The sequence below is a fragment of the Vigna umbellata genome, chromosome 3 (assembly GCF_029865625.1).
Source record: "Vigna umbellata cultivar VRB3 chromosome 3, Vumbellata_1.0, whole genome shotgun sequence".
In the NCBI taxonomy this organism is placed as follows: Eukaryota; Viridiplantae; Streptophyta; class Magnoliopsida; order Fabales; family Fabaceae; genus Vigna; species Vigna umbellata.
The window spans coordinates 29427097-29444259 of NC_142167.1; the positions used below are offsets into that span (position 1 = coordinate 29427097).

At 30.5% G+C, this 17163-nt stretch overlaps 3 protein-coding genes across 4 annotated transcripts; 1 reads left to right on the forward strand and 2 right to left on the reverse strand.

Annotated features, from left to right (window-relative positions):
• Positions 1 to 1461: 1461 nt before the first annotated feature.
• Positions 1462 to 1962, reverse strand: LOC148202202 (uncharacterized). Its single transcript, XM_088109556.1, has one exon. It carries the CDS (start codon positions 1960 to 1962, stop codon positions 1462 to 1464), a length of 501 nt encoding a protein of 166 aa, XP_087965682.1.
• A 5706-nt stretch (positions 1963 to 7668) lies between these two features.
• LOC124848763 (putative GDP-L-fucose synthase 2) lies at positions 7669 to 9684 on the forward strand. Of its 2 annotated transcripts, none has more exons than XM_047326539.2 (3): positions 7669 to 7879; positions 8032 to 8117; positions 8564 to 9684. In XM_047326539.2, exons 2-3 carry the CDS (start codon positions 8096 to 8098, stop codon positions 9520 to 9522), a joined length of 981 nt encoding a protein of 326 aa, XP_047182495.1. In that variant the 5' UTR covers positions 7669 to 7879; positions 8032 to 8095; the 3' UTR covers positions 9523 to 9684. The 2 variants fall into 2 exon arrangements, with proteins under 2 accessions (XP_047182495.1, XP_047182497.1); XM_047326541.2 differs by having other exon boundaries at positions 8567 to 9684.
• Positions 9685 to 12568: 2884 nt separating this feature from the next.
• Positions 12569 to 15531, reverse strand: LOC124848764 (uncharacterized). Its single transcript, XM_047326543.2, has 5 exons — positions 15373 to 15531; positions 15013 to 15217; positions 14358 to 14427; positions 14175 to 14262; positions 12569 to 12858 (listed from the first exon to the last, which is right to left on the reverse strand). Exons 2-4 carry the CDS (start codon positions 15175 to 15177, stop codon positions 14213 to 14215), a joined length of 285 nt encoding a protein of 94 aa, XP_047182499.1. The 5' UTR covers positions 15178 to 15217; positions 15373 to 15531; the 3' UTR covers positions 12569 to 12858; positions 14175 to 14212.
• Between the last annotated feature and the right edge of the window lie 1632 nt (positions 15532 to 17163).

Here is a 17163-nt window from a genome sequence, read left to right on the forward strand (position 1 = left end):
ACTCCCACTAAATTGACCATTTTCGATGAACCGAGCATTTCCAGACTCAACTATTCTTGTACTATGGTTAGGGCAATAAAATCTATATCCCTTTGATTTTTCAGGATAACCGATGAAGTAACCACTAATGGTTCTTGCATCAAGTTTCTTTTCATGTGGATTATATAACCTTACCTCTGCCGGACAACCCCAAACATGAAGATGTCTCAAACTGGGTTTCCTTCCAGTCCATAGTTCATAAGGAGTTTTAGAAACTGCTTTGCTAGGAACCCTGTTAACCAGATACACAACAATCTTTAATGAATACATCCACAAAGATAAAGGAATATTACTATGACTTAACATACTTCTAACCATATACATAAGAGTACGATTCCGCCTTTCTGCTACATCATTTTGTTGTGGTGTACCGGGCATTGTATACTGTGCACATATACCCCGACTTTCAAGAAACTTTGCAAATGGACCTGGACATTGTCCACTCTCATCAATTTTACCATAATATTCACCACCTCTATCAGATCTCACCACTTTTACTTTTCTATCTAATTATCTTTCCACCTCATTTATGAACACCTCAAGGGCATTCACTGATTGAGATTTTTCATGTAATAGATATATATAACAATAACGTGAGAAATCATCAATAAAGGAGATAAAATATTTTTCACCACTCCAGGATTTAATGTCAAAAGGACCACAAATATCAGTGTGTATTAACTCAAGAAGTTGACTACTTCTTGTGGCGGGATATTTTGATATGTGTTTTGTTTATTTACCTTTAATACAATCAATACATACATCCCAGTCATCAAAATCCAATTGAGATAAAATTTCATTTTTAACTAACCTCAACATCCTTTCTTTGGATATGTGACCTAATCTTTTATGCCATAAGAAAGCAGAACATTATTTTCCTGCACCACAATTTCTATCAACAACATGTTCAACATTAAACAGGGATTCAGAAAAATTAACATCAAGATTTAAACGATATAAACCATCCAATAATGTACCAGAACCATAATAGTACGAAAGTTTATACAAATGAAAAATATCATTTTCAATCTTAAAGTTAAAACCTAAATAATCCAACTTTGCAACAAAAATTAAATTCCTAGCACAACCAGGAACATAGAGACACTTTTCAAGATTCAGACAATAACCAGTGTCTAGAATCAATCTGTAAGTCCCAATTCCTTCTATCTGTGCCTTCATTCTGTTCCCCGTATATAAATACTTTTCAATTCCTTTTATGGGCTGGATTGAAAGGAATCCCTGCATAATATTAGAAACATGAGTGGTAGCTCCAGAATCCAACCACTAGGTATTATTAGGCACTTCAATTATATTTGCTTCAAAACTTACAGAAACATAAAAAGTACCTTTCTTTTCGAACCAAGATTTTCTTTTTGGACAATCTTTCTTGAAGTGACCTACTTTCTTGCAAAAGAAACATTTCTAGTCCTTCTGGATATTGCCCTTATTCACTTTCATTGGGGCTTTGTCCTTCTTGTTCTTCTTTCCTGATTTAGCTTTACTGAAGCTAGCACCTTCATGAGTTGTGAGATGAATAGAATGATCTTTCATTTTCTTCAATCTCCCTTCCTCTTGTACCAACATGGCTTTGATTTCTTGAAAGTTCCATTTATCATTAAGAGTGTTATAGTTCACTTGGAACTGGCCAAATTTAGGAGGAAGAGAATTCATGATGAACTGTACTAGAAAAGACTCATTCACCTCCATTCCCATAGACTTCAATCTTGCTGCTATATTTGCCATTCCAATTACATGGTCATGTATGGGTTGTGACCAGTCAAACTTTTTGGTAGTCAGCTCACTCATAAGAGTTCCTACAATAGACTTGTCAGTTATGTCTGATTGTGAGTACTCCTTGATCAGTTTCATGAATTCCTTTGCGTTTTCTGTTTTAGGCATAGAAGGCTTTACATTCTCTGCCATAAACATGTGCATCAAGTTTAGTGACAGCTTGTTAGACCTATGCTAAGCCTCATAAAGAGACTTCTCATCACTTGTACTAGTCTCTGTAATGGCTGTGGGCATTTCATCCATCATAATTGCCATGTCCAAGTCTAACACACCCAGTTGGAACTGGATTTGTTCTGACCAATCAGCATAATTGAGCCCATTAAACTTGACCACATTGTTGCTCAAACCTGATAAATTCATGTAAGCTGGAAATAATACACAAGCTCATACATTAATGCTTTGATAAAATTAATGGATTCAAACAAATTACTATACTAGTCATACATTCAAGTTCACCTTGGGTGACACTTAAACTGATAGGTAATCATTTAAGTCATTCATTTAAGTTCACCTTTGGGTGATACTTAAACTGACAAATTCCATATACACTTTAATAAACAATCAATCATACTTCAGTCTATATGTATGCTATCTTTGGATATACAAACATATTAACTAAGTACATGAAATGTCTCACTTTAATGTCATTAATTATAAATAATGGTTCACCTTTGGGTAATCCATAACATTCTTATATAAATGACTAGTTATTATATATATTCATAATTTTTAAAAAAATTATATCATCCATGTGGATGCACTTTTCAAATTAAAAACACTCAAAATTATGAAACTTTTAATTCACATTTGAAATTTCATTAGCGCAATAGTAAAAGTGCTTTAATGTGAGAATATGGGCACAACCATAAAGTTGCTTTTTGGCAAAATTAAATTCTCCACTTGCGGCTTCCAAAAGAAATTCACGTTACAGTGAATATTCTTTTACTTTCATCAATAAAAGCAATTGAAATCATAAAACCCTGCGACTTTAATTTTCTTTCATGCAGGATTTAATCTGGTTACTGCGCAAGGAATTTCAATTTTAACATAAGGCAACTTTAATGAACTTTAATGTGTTATGCAGAGATCAAATCCACATTAATGTAATAATCAAATAATAAAAAAAAAATAACTTGCTGCTTCCAAGATAAATGAAATTCACGTTACAGTGAATTCAAAAACAATCATGCAACATTATCAATACATTTGCTCTACTGCTTTTCCAATTGGCTTTCTTTTTCAATTCAATTAGAATTGACATTTACGGCATCCACTGGATGATTTCATGTAATTATGACAACCAAAAAAGAATAAAATCTTGATCGCGACTTCCTTTTCAAATTCACAAAGGAATTCAACTTTCATTTGTGCCAATCAAAACAAACGATTAATAGCATAAACAGTAAAATTAAACATCTGAAAATTTAAAATCCCTAATTTTATAATTCAAAAATTAGGGTTTCACAAAATTGAGAAAATTACCATTCATGGAGAATCATAAAATTCAGAACCTGACTCTGATACCACTTGTAATCAATTCTTTAATTTTCAATTGAATGAAAAACATACACAGGATCTTGAATTTTCATGATACACACTATTCTCTCATACACAATGGAAAAGAACTTACCTAGATCCATTGTATAGTTTCTTCCTGTCAATGTTTTCCCTTCTCTTACTCCTCTTTAATGCTTTCTTGATGATATAGAAATTCTGAGGGATGTCACCGTTTCTTTTCTTTTCAGAGGACGTAACCTTTTTTTCTCTCTTTCCAGAAACTTAATCTGTCAACCGTAGTCCAACTTTTTCCCTCTTTTATGATATTTAATCAATTTAATAAAATACCAAAATGCCCTTTTTGAAGTGAGAAGAGAGGGATTAATTTTAATAACTCTAAAATAATCCCTATAACTTTAATACATTATATTCTAATAATCATCACATAGGTGTTTGACGAATTAACCTTGTGTGGTAGTTTGGATGGTAAGTTGTTTCACCACATATGCTTAGGTCCCCCAAGAGTTTGACACCAGTATATGTATTTAAATGGTCAAGTCTAGAGTCGAGCTATATATATTTTGGTTTTGATGGATTTTGAGAGTGGAATTGTTGTATTTCTGACTTGATTAAATTGCATGTGCTTGTTTGTTTGATTGATTCTTTCTCTTTGGCAATGATCACTTGATTGATGTGAGCAGAGGAGAATATTTTAGTGGAGCAGGTGTTGGGTGATGAGGGTGCTGATGCGTAGATAGCTATAATAGCTTTGTTTACTACCACTATTTGAAGAACCTTTAGTTTATTTGTAGATATTTTTAGCATAAGATATTTTATATATAAAGTTTGAATTATGGTTATATTTTGGATAATTGTAATTGTATTTTATATATCTTCTTTTAGTTAGTTGTTCTTGTTTATTGATGATGTAATCATTCTCTAATAGTATTAAAACTATAAATTTTAGGATGTTATAACTTTCATGTAAAATTAGAATTCATCTGTGTTCAAAACTTAAATGTATTTTGGTCTCTAAATTTAAAAAAATGAATGGAGATGACCATTTTAATCCAATTATATTATATTTATTTAATGTCTCAAATATGTTTCCCAAATCACATTGAAGTAGGAACGTATAAAGCAATGTAAACAACTCAAATGTTAAAATGAAATGTGTTTAACATGTCAAAAATATTTAACGTAATATGGTTAAAAGGATTATATCTATTCATTTTTAAAGTCTGGGAACCAAAATGTATCTAGTTTGTAACATAAACGAATTCTAATTTTTCATCAAATTCATGGACTAAAAACATATTTAACCTGAAATAAAAAAAATAGTATCTTATTTTTAACAATATATACTACCTGAATCACAAGTTTGTTGGGTTAACATTGTTGTGTTAATAATCATATTTAATGTAGTTTGTTTTAGAGTTTAGAATTTCGTCATAGTCTTGTTATTCTAAAGTATCTTCAAGAATTAAGAAAGAAAAGTACATTTAAATTACTCTTAGTTTCGACTCTTAAATAATGTGAGACTAGTACGTATAGTAGAACAAACCCTATTCAAGATCTAATGGGAATGAAAGTTTATCTTCAAAACCATTTTTCATTCCACTCACTTAAGGATTAAGGGTAGAGTGTTCCTTTTTTAAACCACTTTTCTTATTTCCACAAGAGAGCAAGAGTTCATATTTGGAACATTTTTTCAATTTTCACAAACGGTGTCAATTATCACATATAACCTCAAGTGGGTTGAGAAAACATTGTTATGGTCAACCATTTGAGGTATTAACCGTTTGGAAGTCAAAGTTCTAATATTGTTTTGTTCTTAAAATGTGTCTCACATTAAAGGAGAAAAATCCATGTATTTAAATAGTCTTTGACCTCAACTACTAAACAAGGTAAGACTATTGAATAAAACTTTTAAGATGTCTCCTAGATGCATTTTAAGGACAAAAGTATGATGACGACCTAGATTATAAAGTAAACAATACTTCAAATGTGATGATTTTAAACATAGAACAAAGTCACTAGTACAAAAACATTGTATAACATCGGTGTTTTTCTGCCTTTCACGTCGAATTCGAGGTCGACATCATATCGGGAGACGTTAAATTGATGTCAAACATAGAACAATTCGACGCAAAACAAATTAATATCAAATTTTGTCAATATTCGACGTTAATAATTTTTTTGTCTTTTTTAATTAATTGTGATCCTTTTTTATAATTCTACGAGACCTAAAAAGCAAAAAAAGAATAAATTTCAGTTTTTTATATTTTATAAAGCATGAATTATGAACGTGTAGTGTAGTATTAACAACAAACAACAATGACAAATAACAAACAAATTCAATCAAACAACAACAACAAACAGGTTCAACCAAACAACACCAACAAACAAGTTCAACAACAAAAACAACAAACAAGTTCAACAAATAAGTTCTTCAAAACGAAAACGAAAACTAACCTTCAAAAGGTGGGTTCGTCTAAATAAAGTGTTGTCCCAGTGAGAGAGAAAGCAAAATGCGCCTATGAAGGACAAGAACACAAAAATAATCGGTCAAAACAAACGAAAATCATAGATAAAGTAGTTAATTAACATGCATTTGTAACAAATGAAAGAAAGATTACATGTGATGGTTGTCGAACTTCGTTCTAGAAAAGCTTGAGCAGAGAAGACGGTCGTGCGCTAAAATAAAGTCAATGAATTTTCAATCTCCCGCTCAAATTTTTATTGAATTCGCTAACCTTTTAACGTCTAACGTTGGGACATTTGATGTTTTATATCCTTTTGACGTCTAATTTTAGGGAATTCAACATCATACGTAAATACATTTTCACCTTCGCGCCAAACATTTTCACCTTCGCGCCAAACATTTTCGCAAAATTTACCCAATATAACAAATTTGACGTCGAATTACAATTCTAAACGACGTCTAATAATTACATTTATTTACAAAAATGTCACCAGTCATTGTTAAGGTTGACTATTCAGTGGTTGAACATTAAACGTGTGACGTTATACGCTGTGTTTGCACTAGTGAGTTATCTAAATAGACTTTAAGTCATGCCATTGACAATATTGATAAAAGAGAAAAAAAATTCTAAAGATCAACCCTTATTAAAATAATGGAAATTTATGGACAATTTAAGTATAGATTGTTTTAAAATATTTTAAAAATCAAATTATGGAGAAGCTTTCAATTTCAAAAGAGAGGTCATTTATTTTTTCTTGCTTTTAATAGTTTTTTTAAATGATTTCATTCTCTACCTAATAAATATATGAAATATTTGATTGCATCAACATTTTCTTAAAATGCTTAAGTATTCATAGTGTTAAATGGAGCCTAAAATAATGCATATAATAAATTATCAAATATTATTTAATTAAAATTACAATGAAATATATGAATGTCATGTGTTATATTTTTAATGAAAATCTTAAACATTTAATTACTTATGTATTGTAAAATACATAATAATAACAGACATAATATTATTTTTAGAGAACTCGATGAAGTATTTTAAACATGAGTTTACAGGACAACAATTAATTCAGATTTTGAGTATTATATACCAAATCTATTAGACAAATTTCTTAGTAAATATTTATGAGAAAATAATTTTTTGATAAATTAAAAATAATTTAGAAATAAATTGATTTCAAACTTTTATTCCTAATTTGTAGGGAAAAGATATACAAATTTATGATTTGTCATGAGATGGGAAGGAAGCTAACTTAGTTGTCACGACATAACATAACCTTTTTATTTGTAAATTTCTCAACAATTGTTGCCGCTCAAGTACGCACCAATATTTAAAGAATGTACTCTATTTACTCAAACAAAAAATAAAAATATATATATTCAAAACTAGCTTCATTATTGGTATAAAAAACTTTTCATTATGAATAAACTAAATATTAATCTAAATATACTTTAAAAAAAATGGCTTTCAGTTATATATGAATCTATAACTTGATTAACGATAAAATATATTGTGTTTTGTCATTAAAAAAATCAATTTTTTTAATATAGTTTTGTCATATAATTAATGGATAATTTTTGTCTCAAATATGTATTTCTTTTAATTTGTATGAATGGAAAACTATTTATTTGAAGAGATTTCTTGAATGGATTCAATACCACACACAAGGATAGTATGATTCATCCAAAATTATTTAAAAGTAATAAATGAATTTTAATTAAATAATGAACGAGATTTTATAAATTTATAATTTTAATAATCTTTAATTAATCATAGAAAATGTGTAATTATAATTAATAACATTTTCTCCATTAGAGAGATAATGTTCTTATATATAGATGGCGAAAACTGAAGAGACCAACATAGAGTGAGTCACACGAGGGAAAAAGGACCAATTTCTGATTTGATCCCTCCAGAATCTCGCAGATCTGAGATTACCGCCGACGGAATCCGATTCGCCGGAACCAACTCTACCGTGGGTCGGTTTCTCAGGTGTCACTGCACTGTCATTAGTATTATCCCCTTAATCAGAGCTTTTCTTTCGCTTCAAATTCGAGGTAAAGTTTCGATTTTTGTTGCGGCCCTCGTTTTGTTTCGTCGTTTTAGAAATGGGTTTCAGATTTAAGACCCTAATTAGTGTTACTGTGTAAATTTGGCGTTTTTTCCCCTCTGTACTTATTTATTTGTTAATGTCGTTGGCTCGTTTCAGGTTTGATTTGAAGTTGTAAGGGGGAATAGCTTAGTTGTTTGTAAATCAGCCAACACAGACAAGCATGGGAAGCCAGGACAATAATAGTTATTCTCTTCTTCACTCACGTCTTCTATCTGTTTGATTGTTTAGAAAATTGTTCATTGGAACTTCATGAGATGAGTCTCAACTTCAATTGAATGTCTAAATTCTTAGATGAGCAGTGCTACATACCCTGAAAATTTTGTTAGGATTCAACTAGAATTTCACTGATTGCCGGCTCATTCTAGCGAAACAAATTAGTTATGAGATAAATTGTCATACATTGATAGGGTAACGATATATACGGGGCTAATCAGTCAGAAATCATTCTGGATCTGACTTTTAAAATAGTTATTATAAGATTCAACAAACTTATCATACGTTGAGAATCCGTGGTTAGATGAAAGTGTATGGGCATTCTACTAATTGAATTCGAAAAGGATGAGTAAGTTATTTTGTTTTTCTTTGATTTTTTAAAAGTGTTCCTGATTTTCTTTTGGTCTATTTTCAGCAGCATTGTCATCAAACTCATTTCTACCTCACAAATCCTCCAAGGTGTTTGTTGCTGGTCACCGGGGTCTTGTTGGCGCGGCCATTGTCCGCAAGCTGACCCAAGTTGGATTCACTAATTTAGTCCTGCGTACTCATGCTGAGCTTGATCTCACTCGACAATCTGATGTTGAGGCCTTCTTTGTCTCCGAGAAACCTGAATTTGTCATTGTAGCTGCAGCCAAAGTTGGTGGCATCCATGCCAACAACACCTACCCTGCTGATTTCATTGCCATCAACCTCCAAATCCAGACCAATGTCATCGATTCTGCTTATCGCAATGGTACCAAGAAACTATTGTTTTTGGGTTCTTCTTGCATTTACCCCAAATTTGCTCCCCAACCGATTCCAGAAGATGCTTTGCTTACTGGACCATTGGAGCCTACAAATGAATGGTACGCCATTGCCAAGATTGCTGGGATCAAAATGTGCCAGGCTTACAGAATTCAGTACAAGTGGGATGCAATTTCGGGAATGCCCACCAACTTGTATGGACCATACGACAACTTCCACCCTGAGAATTCACATGTGTTACCAGCTCTGATGAGAAGGTTTCATGAGGCAAAGGTCAAAGGAGCGAAAGAGGTGGTGGTATGGGGCACAGGGAGTCCATTGAGGGAGTTCATGCATGTTGATGATTTGGCTGATGCAGTTGTTTTCATGATGGAAAAGTACAGTGGACTGGAACATTTGAATGTAGGGAGTGGAAAGGAAGTTACTATTAAGGAATTGGCTGAGTTGATGAAAGAAGTGGTGGGGTTTGAGGGAGATCTTGTTTGGGATTCTACTAAGCCTGATGGTACTCCAAGGAAGCTCATGGATAGCTCAAAACTTGCAAGCCTGGGTTGGACACCAAAAGTCTCTCTTAAGGATGGTCTTGCTGATACCTACAAATGGTACTTGGAAAATGTCAATCTATGATTCACCTGGTTAAGCACAATGTGCCATGTCAAATTTTACAGTTACCTGTCATTTCACCGTGTAGAATTTTTTGGTTTAAAGAATAATTATCCAGAGAACAGTACTTCACTAATTTTTATGTAACAGTAATGTGGAATGAAATTTCAGTGTTTATTTTTGTTACTTTCAAGAGATCATGAGATTAAAAATTATTGTTACAAAGTAGAATCTTCGAACAGAGTTGTAATTTCACAGTCATTTTTGTTTTAAATATATATATCCATTAGTAATTTGTCGAGCACTATCTCTTGCACACACCATGTTATTCAAAACTGGTTGTGAAATAAGTGTTATAAGTATTTCATAGTAGCATAAATGGTAGTGCTCCTTCAAGATTCTAAAATACTTTCCTTTGCTTAAATCTACTGTATTTCATCAGTTGAATGCTTTGACATGAATGATCATGTTCAGCCATGTAATTCAAAACATAAAAATAGTGCTTCGGACCATTTTTATTTTTTCAAAAAAAGGTGTTAGATGAAAATATTTTAGACTTTAAACGTTGTGTGAAGTCACTAATGGATGAAGATTTTAAAGAATCAAAGTACACATTTTCTTTATATTATACTCTCCCAGTTGGAGAAATTTATTGAGAATTATAAAATTTTGTAAGTTTTATTTCTATAAAATTTATTGAAGCATATTCATGATTTTATAATTTTGAGCAAGTTTTAAATAATATCAATGAAGAACATGTTAGACAAAAAAACGAAAGCTTTTGCCTATAATTTTTACACAAATGGCACATTGTTACTAATATAGCTGTACACTTTATTGTGTTATGCCAAATTATGCTCTTAAGGATCCAAATTCTGACTTTTTTGGTGGTTTAAAAACCACTTGTTGTTTAGTACTGAATTCTGGTATGATATTTATTTGTTTTTAAAAAAATGAATTTGAAAATAATTTATACGATAAATGTTGATTAAAACCTTTTAAATTATTAAAAAATTTATTTATATTTTCTTAAAAATGAAAATATAAGAAAAAAAGATTAATTTTTTTTATAATTTTTTGTTTAATTAAAATTTTAATTTGAATAATGATTTATATAGAATTAAATAAAACAGAAATTGAAGAAAAGTCAGAAAATTAAATAAGTTATTGAATGAGTATGTAAAGAAATAAAATAAAAATTTAAAAAAATACTAAAATTAAGTTAATTTTACTTAATAACATTATCATGTTGAAATTTATGACAATATTGATTATGTTATATGTAATTGTTAATTTTTCCAATTTGTTACATATTTTACTTATTTAAATTAGAAAAATGTATTTAACTGTTTTTTAAAAAAGAATGTCCTAAAAAAATTTAAGTGATTGCTAATACATGAGTTAAATATAATTTTAATATTTATATTTTTTAAGTATACTTTATTTTTAAAATTAAATATACTTTTTGACAGAGAATATTTTTGTATGTAAAAAGCGAAAACATATAACAAATCGAGAAAGTATTAACCATATAACTAATACAATCAATATTCTCAGTAATTTCAACACAATAACATTATTAAGTAAAACTAACTTAAAAAATTAATATTTTTTAAATTTCAAATTTATTTGTTTAAACATTGGTTCATTAATTTATTCTTTTTACTTTTCTCCAATTTCTGTTCTATTTAATTTGATAAAATCATTATTGTATTAAAAATTTCAGTTAAACACAAAACTGCACACACTTAACTATTAATTTGTACAAAATTTATTTCTTAACATTTTCAATATTTTTTAACATAAATAAATTTTCTAATGCTTCAGATAATTTTAACCAATATTTATTATATAAATTATTTAAAAATTTCATTTTCTGTTTTCTTAAATGAAAACAGCAGACAAAAATTGATTTCTTCAAAACCGAAATTCAACTGGTTTTATGAAGATGATATTGACATTCAGACCCAGTATTGAGGTTTCTAATTTTTGCCTAATATATTAAAGTGTGCTATTCTTGTACATAAATGAAATAGCTTTAGTCTTATTTGCAGGAGTGATAATTGGACTTAAACCTTAATAGGTGTTTGAATTTGTTCAAAGCTAGTGTGGACTTAAATGAGATTTTAAAACTATGTTAAATATCTACTAAGTTAGGCTTTTGACTTTGCAACTGTTAAGATGTTTACCCAACTATTCTATTTTCAAAATCAACATACTCTATTGCTTTAAACCTCCTATTTTGTATTTCCATTTATAACATACTATGCTATGGGTGTGGATTCTTCTGTTAAGTGTACACATTTAATATTTTTATTTTATCCTTAATTATATTTTAAAATTAAAGAAATAAAAATAAATCGGCCAGATGTTAAAAGTAATTACGCCCTTTATTCAACTAACTTGTAAAACTTCCTTGTATTAATTTCTTCACAAGTTTCTTTTCTTTAACTACTATTGAACTAATTTTAATATATTGAAATTTTTATTTTACTTTTCATTTTTAGTGTGTATAGAATAAGAAAATCATTCAAATAAAAAACATAAATGTAAATCCACGAGTCCTGAATTCTTCCCCAAGGACAATTATTGCTAAGAGCTAGAATAACAATGTGATAAGATATCCAGACATAGGAGATTAACTAAAAGACAACATAGAATAAGACAAAAGCAATAAAATGGTACAACTCTTTTTCAAAATTATTAAAATGGGTAGATTTCAAAATAGTTATGAAAATAGACAAGTTGTGACAAACACAACTTCTACATTACTTTAATTGAAAACATTTTTAAATTAAAATTATATCAGTTAACTCAACTTTAATTTGATATATTTTAAATTGAAAAAGTTGACCCGACTTTAGTTCAGGTCATGTAAAATATAAACTTATAACATGACTTTAACTTTAAAATGTTTTGAATTAAAATCGTGTTACCTTAACACAACTACGTACTTACTTTTGTAATTATTTTACAAATATGTCCCATTTAGGTGATTTTTTTTAAAAAAAAATTGCACCAAAATGGTGCTTTTGCCCGCAGAATAGAGCATGCCATGAAACTAGACAAATTAACATCATTTGGAAGCGAGAAACTGCATTCCAGATTAAAAATGTATGAAAAAACATATACACGTTCCTCTTCTATTTGGCATGATATGGTGACATATAAAGGAAAGTTAAAACACCCTCAATCATCAAGTAACAGTTTTCTCAAAAGGGTAATAATGTTTGCTTTTCTTTTACCTTTAATTAAAAAAGGTGTAGCATATCATACACAGATCAGAAAGCAAAATAAAATTCTGGAGGTCACAAGAACATATATGATGGTGGTTATGAAGAAGCATGATGCCACACACACCTACAAAACAAATATATCAATCAAGAAACCACAGTTTAATACGTCAATCAAGAATTTCTCTTATAATATGAAGCACTACAATACAAAGACTAAGCAGTTAACACTTCCAAAACATCCATTAGTTCAATGGCTCAGACCATTTATACTACTTTGTGGTGCCACATTAGTTTCTGTTCTAGCCAAAGTTCTTGAGACAGCTTAAGCTAGAAGCATTCAATTTGTGTTGTTTATATTGTTTATAGTGATAGTGTAGTATATTTATAGACCTAGAAACAGTTTATATTCACCCTATTATTTGAGTAATGGGGCAGTAGGTCTTGTCAAGCATGATGAAACAAAGTAGGGTTTCCTACCCTAAATGAGTCTCATGCAATACAGAGACCCAAATATATCCAACCTCTTGTGCTCGTCCTATAACCAAGACTCATTATCCCAGACGGACCATAGACCTTTAGGCTCGAGCCATTCAAGACAAAGATCCTATGTATACTTGGTTTTGGGCGAGTTAATCTTAAGGATTATAAGGCTAAAGTTTTTTAAGTCATAAACACATCAATTAACAACTGGATTGCAGCTGACTAGTTTATTTTAACGAGAAATTGGGAGATAAAATCATTTTAAAAAGAAATGACATGATGTTCCAAACAACATGTTGAGAAAATCAAACATACTTCTCTATGTCAAGATTACAATATACATAAACTTCTTGAAGGGCACACTAGACACGATATGGACACACTTTGACATGTGTAGTCTCCAAAACGTAGGATACAAGGACACGGATCTATATATTAGATCGCTATGAATTATTTAATTTAACAACCATTATTTATATAGTCAAAATCATCTATAAACAATATTAGTCAAATATAATGTTATAAACCTATTGTCACCTAATACAATCCAATCCATCTATCTAATATCCAAAAAGTGAAAAGTAGTGATCATATAAATTTGTTCCTTATTTCTATAATCATGATACAAACTTATGCAATAAGTTTACAAGTTTATGGGCTTTTAGAAAATTATTGTATTTGTCCTTATTAACATTGTGTTAGAGTCATGTCAAAATTATGTCAGAGACACATATAACATTGTGTTGCTATCGCCAACACATGTCGGACACAGAAACACACCATTTGTGAGGCGGAGCTTCATGATAAAACACACGACGATAGAAATAGGAAGAAATAAGGCACACATTTCAAAAGCCCAAGGCCTAAGTTTTTCTATTAGATAATAAACGTGGCCTTAAAAGTGTAAAATAAAATCACGAACAACATGAAGTAAGTGCTCAGAGATGAGGATAAAATCACCTTTCAGAATTTTGGACATGAAATCAAATTTAGCGTGTTCAAGAATCATTTTCCAAATCGTCAGACTCCGAATCACTTGCATTATAACCTATAAAAAATGCACCAAAACCAAAAAGGGTCACACTAAATTACAATAGAAAACATAGATAATATTCTGCTAGCATAGAACAAGGGAGGATTTACCTGGAGGTTTACGGCCAACTCTCCAGACTGAAGATCTGACCCTCGAGGCTTTAGTCAGCCAAAGTCTTCCCTTCATTCCCAAACTAATAACATCAGCCTTGGAAACAAAAGAGAATGACGAAACAAGTACATCTACATTCCACACATTATTTATAATTTTTATTGTTCTTTATATTTGATCAATGGTCCATATAATCCATATTTTGCGCAATAAACTCTTTACATACATATTTGCAGCCACTTCTGTGTACTGCACATTAAAACAACAAAATTGGAAAACACAAAAGATTGAGTTTCAACTCTATTAAAGAAGAAAACCTGACCTCACAAGCTAAAAAGACTCCTCAAATTGATAGAACTTCTCATATTGCTACTCTAGACATATGTGCATAGGAATATAAGCATTATAAAGGTGTGTACGTTAAAATATACATGATTTAGGATCATAGAAAGAACTAAAATGCTTACTTGCATTAAAAAACAGTATAAGTTGCCGAAACAAAACTCCAGCTCTGATTGAATTACAAAACCCCCAAAAACTATGGCGTTTGCCACAAACAAACCCCGAAAACAAAACTCCAATCCAATGAAAGTTCATTGAAGCAGACTGAATGCAAGGAAAACAGCAAAAACCAAGAAAGTCAAAGAAACACACCTTCTGACCATCTTTGGGAATACCATAGCCATGATAGTACATCTGACCCACCAAGACCTGCATGTTTATATCACCTGCCTTAGCCTCCTTGAGAGTGTCCTTGAACCACCGCTTCGCACAATCTGCCACTACATCCGACAGTGGTACACGCCCCGTGCTCTCCATGCCTCTGCTTCAAAGATGGGGTTTTCTTCTTCCTTCGTATCTAGAACAAAAAGAAAAGCAAAAAACCAAAAGGGTTTCGGGAAAAGGGGTCAACTCCCACAATTCTTTTGAAAATGGAAACGAGGGGGGTATCCTTAGGATTGAACTGGAACACCAAGAGAATCAGAATTGCAAAAGGTCAAATAAAGTTGGTACCTTTTATGCTGTTGGCAGTGGTGTGTGAAGATGATGGAAAAAGAATTAAGAAGGGTTTTTGAAGTTTGCAGAAAAGAAAGAGAGAGAAAGACAGCTACCAGGCGGCGTTCGGAGCTGTTTTCTCTCCAACAATATTTTTGTTACTTGTTTACTGTTTTATATTTTAACATAAAATCACTTATTAATAATAATTAAGAACACAAATTGAAATTTCTACTATACAATCCAAGTCTTTTCTTTTTTAGCATAAAAATATAATACTATTAATTTTCTATATTTTTAAAATTAGATAATGAAAGTGTTTGGGACGTGATCAAATGGCTGAATTCTATTGTATTATTTGAAGTCCAAATGTTGGGTATATCACAATTACCTATGACACATAATGTAAGTAATTTATTTTTTATATAAACTTTTATTTTTAGGTTGCATAAGTTTTTATTAATATTGACTTAATTATGATTCAATTATTTAATTATGATTCAATTATGAGTAATTAAGCTTTAACATTAAGTTGTCAACGATCAATCTAATTGAAGGTTTGATAGTCTATTCGATGGTCATTCAAGCTTGATTATATGATTCAATGTTTAACTTATCTGATCTAGTGCATGGTCGGTTAACCTATTTGATGACTGGTCGGACTCGTATTATTTGAAGTTCAAATGTTAGGTATTTTTATGTTAAAATTATATATGACAGATATCAATTAATGCAAGTAACATGCTTTCTTATATCAAACTTTTATTTTTAGGTTTTGTGGATTTTTTATTATCATCGACCTAATTATGATTCAATTGTGAGTAGTTAAATTTTAATATTAAGTTGATCGGTTAAGACTAATTTATTCTGGTTTTGTTCATACAGTCCAATTAAAGGTCGGACAGTTTGCTCGATGGTCATCCAAGCTCGATGGCTAACTATGAGTCAATGCATGACTTATCTAACCTAGTGCATGGTCGGTCAACCTATTTGGTGACTGGCCAGATTCATTGTCCTACTCACCTAGTCGGTGATTGGTTATTTAGGATGATACATGGCTGACTGTCTTGTTTGGTGACTGGTTGATTTTGGTAACTTGTACTTCGGACGGTGGAACTCTATCCATATTGGTATATGATCAATCAACCTGTTTAGTGTTTGGTTAGACTCATTCATTTGTACTTTAGACTGTGAGATAACCATCAAACTGATACACCATCGACAAACTTATCAATAATGACCAAACTTATTGATTCACTATTCAAATTATAAGTTATCATCCTAGGACTAACCAGACAATCATAAGAAAAAGTAATCATAAAAGAAAGTAATGTATTTTATTTTATATTTCACTTTAAAATGATAAACACTAATGATTTCATAATATTGTAAAATAAAATTAAATATTGAGTGACATTACACATGCATATAAAATATAGTATGAAGGTATCTTCAATAGCCTGATAGTAACCGTAATGATATTTTGACACTTAAAATAATTTTATTATGATCTTTTACTACTTTTTACTGTTTTCTTTTACAAATAAAAAATTTACCTGACCATTTTACCTTTATATAAGTATAAGTAATGAAATAGATGTTAAATAATTATTTCATAATATTAAAAGTAAAGTATTTTTGACATATATTACTTTTAGCTCAAAACTGAGACTATCAATTTTTATGTAAGTAACCTTGCATAGAGTGATCACATGATCTTATTATGCATATACTTGACATTGACATTTTGGTAATGTGGTAAATTTTCCAACTGCCACGTCTTATTTTATTATATAATTTTCGTTTATT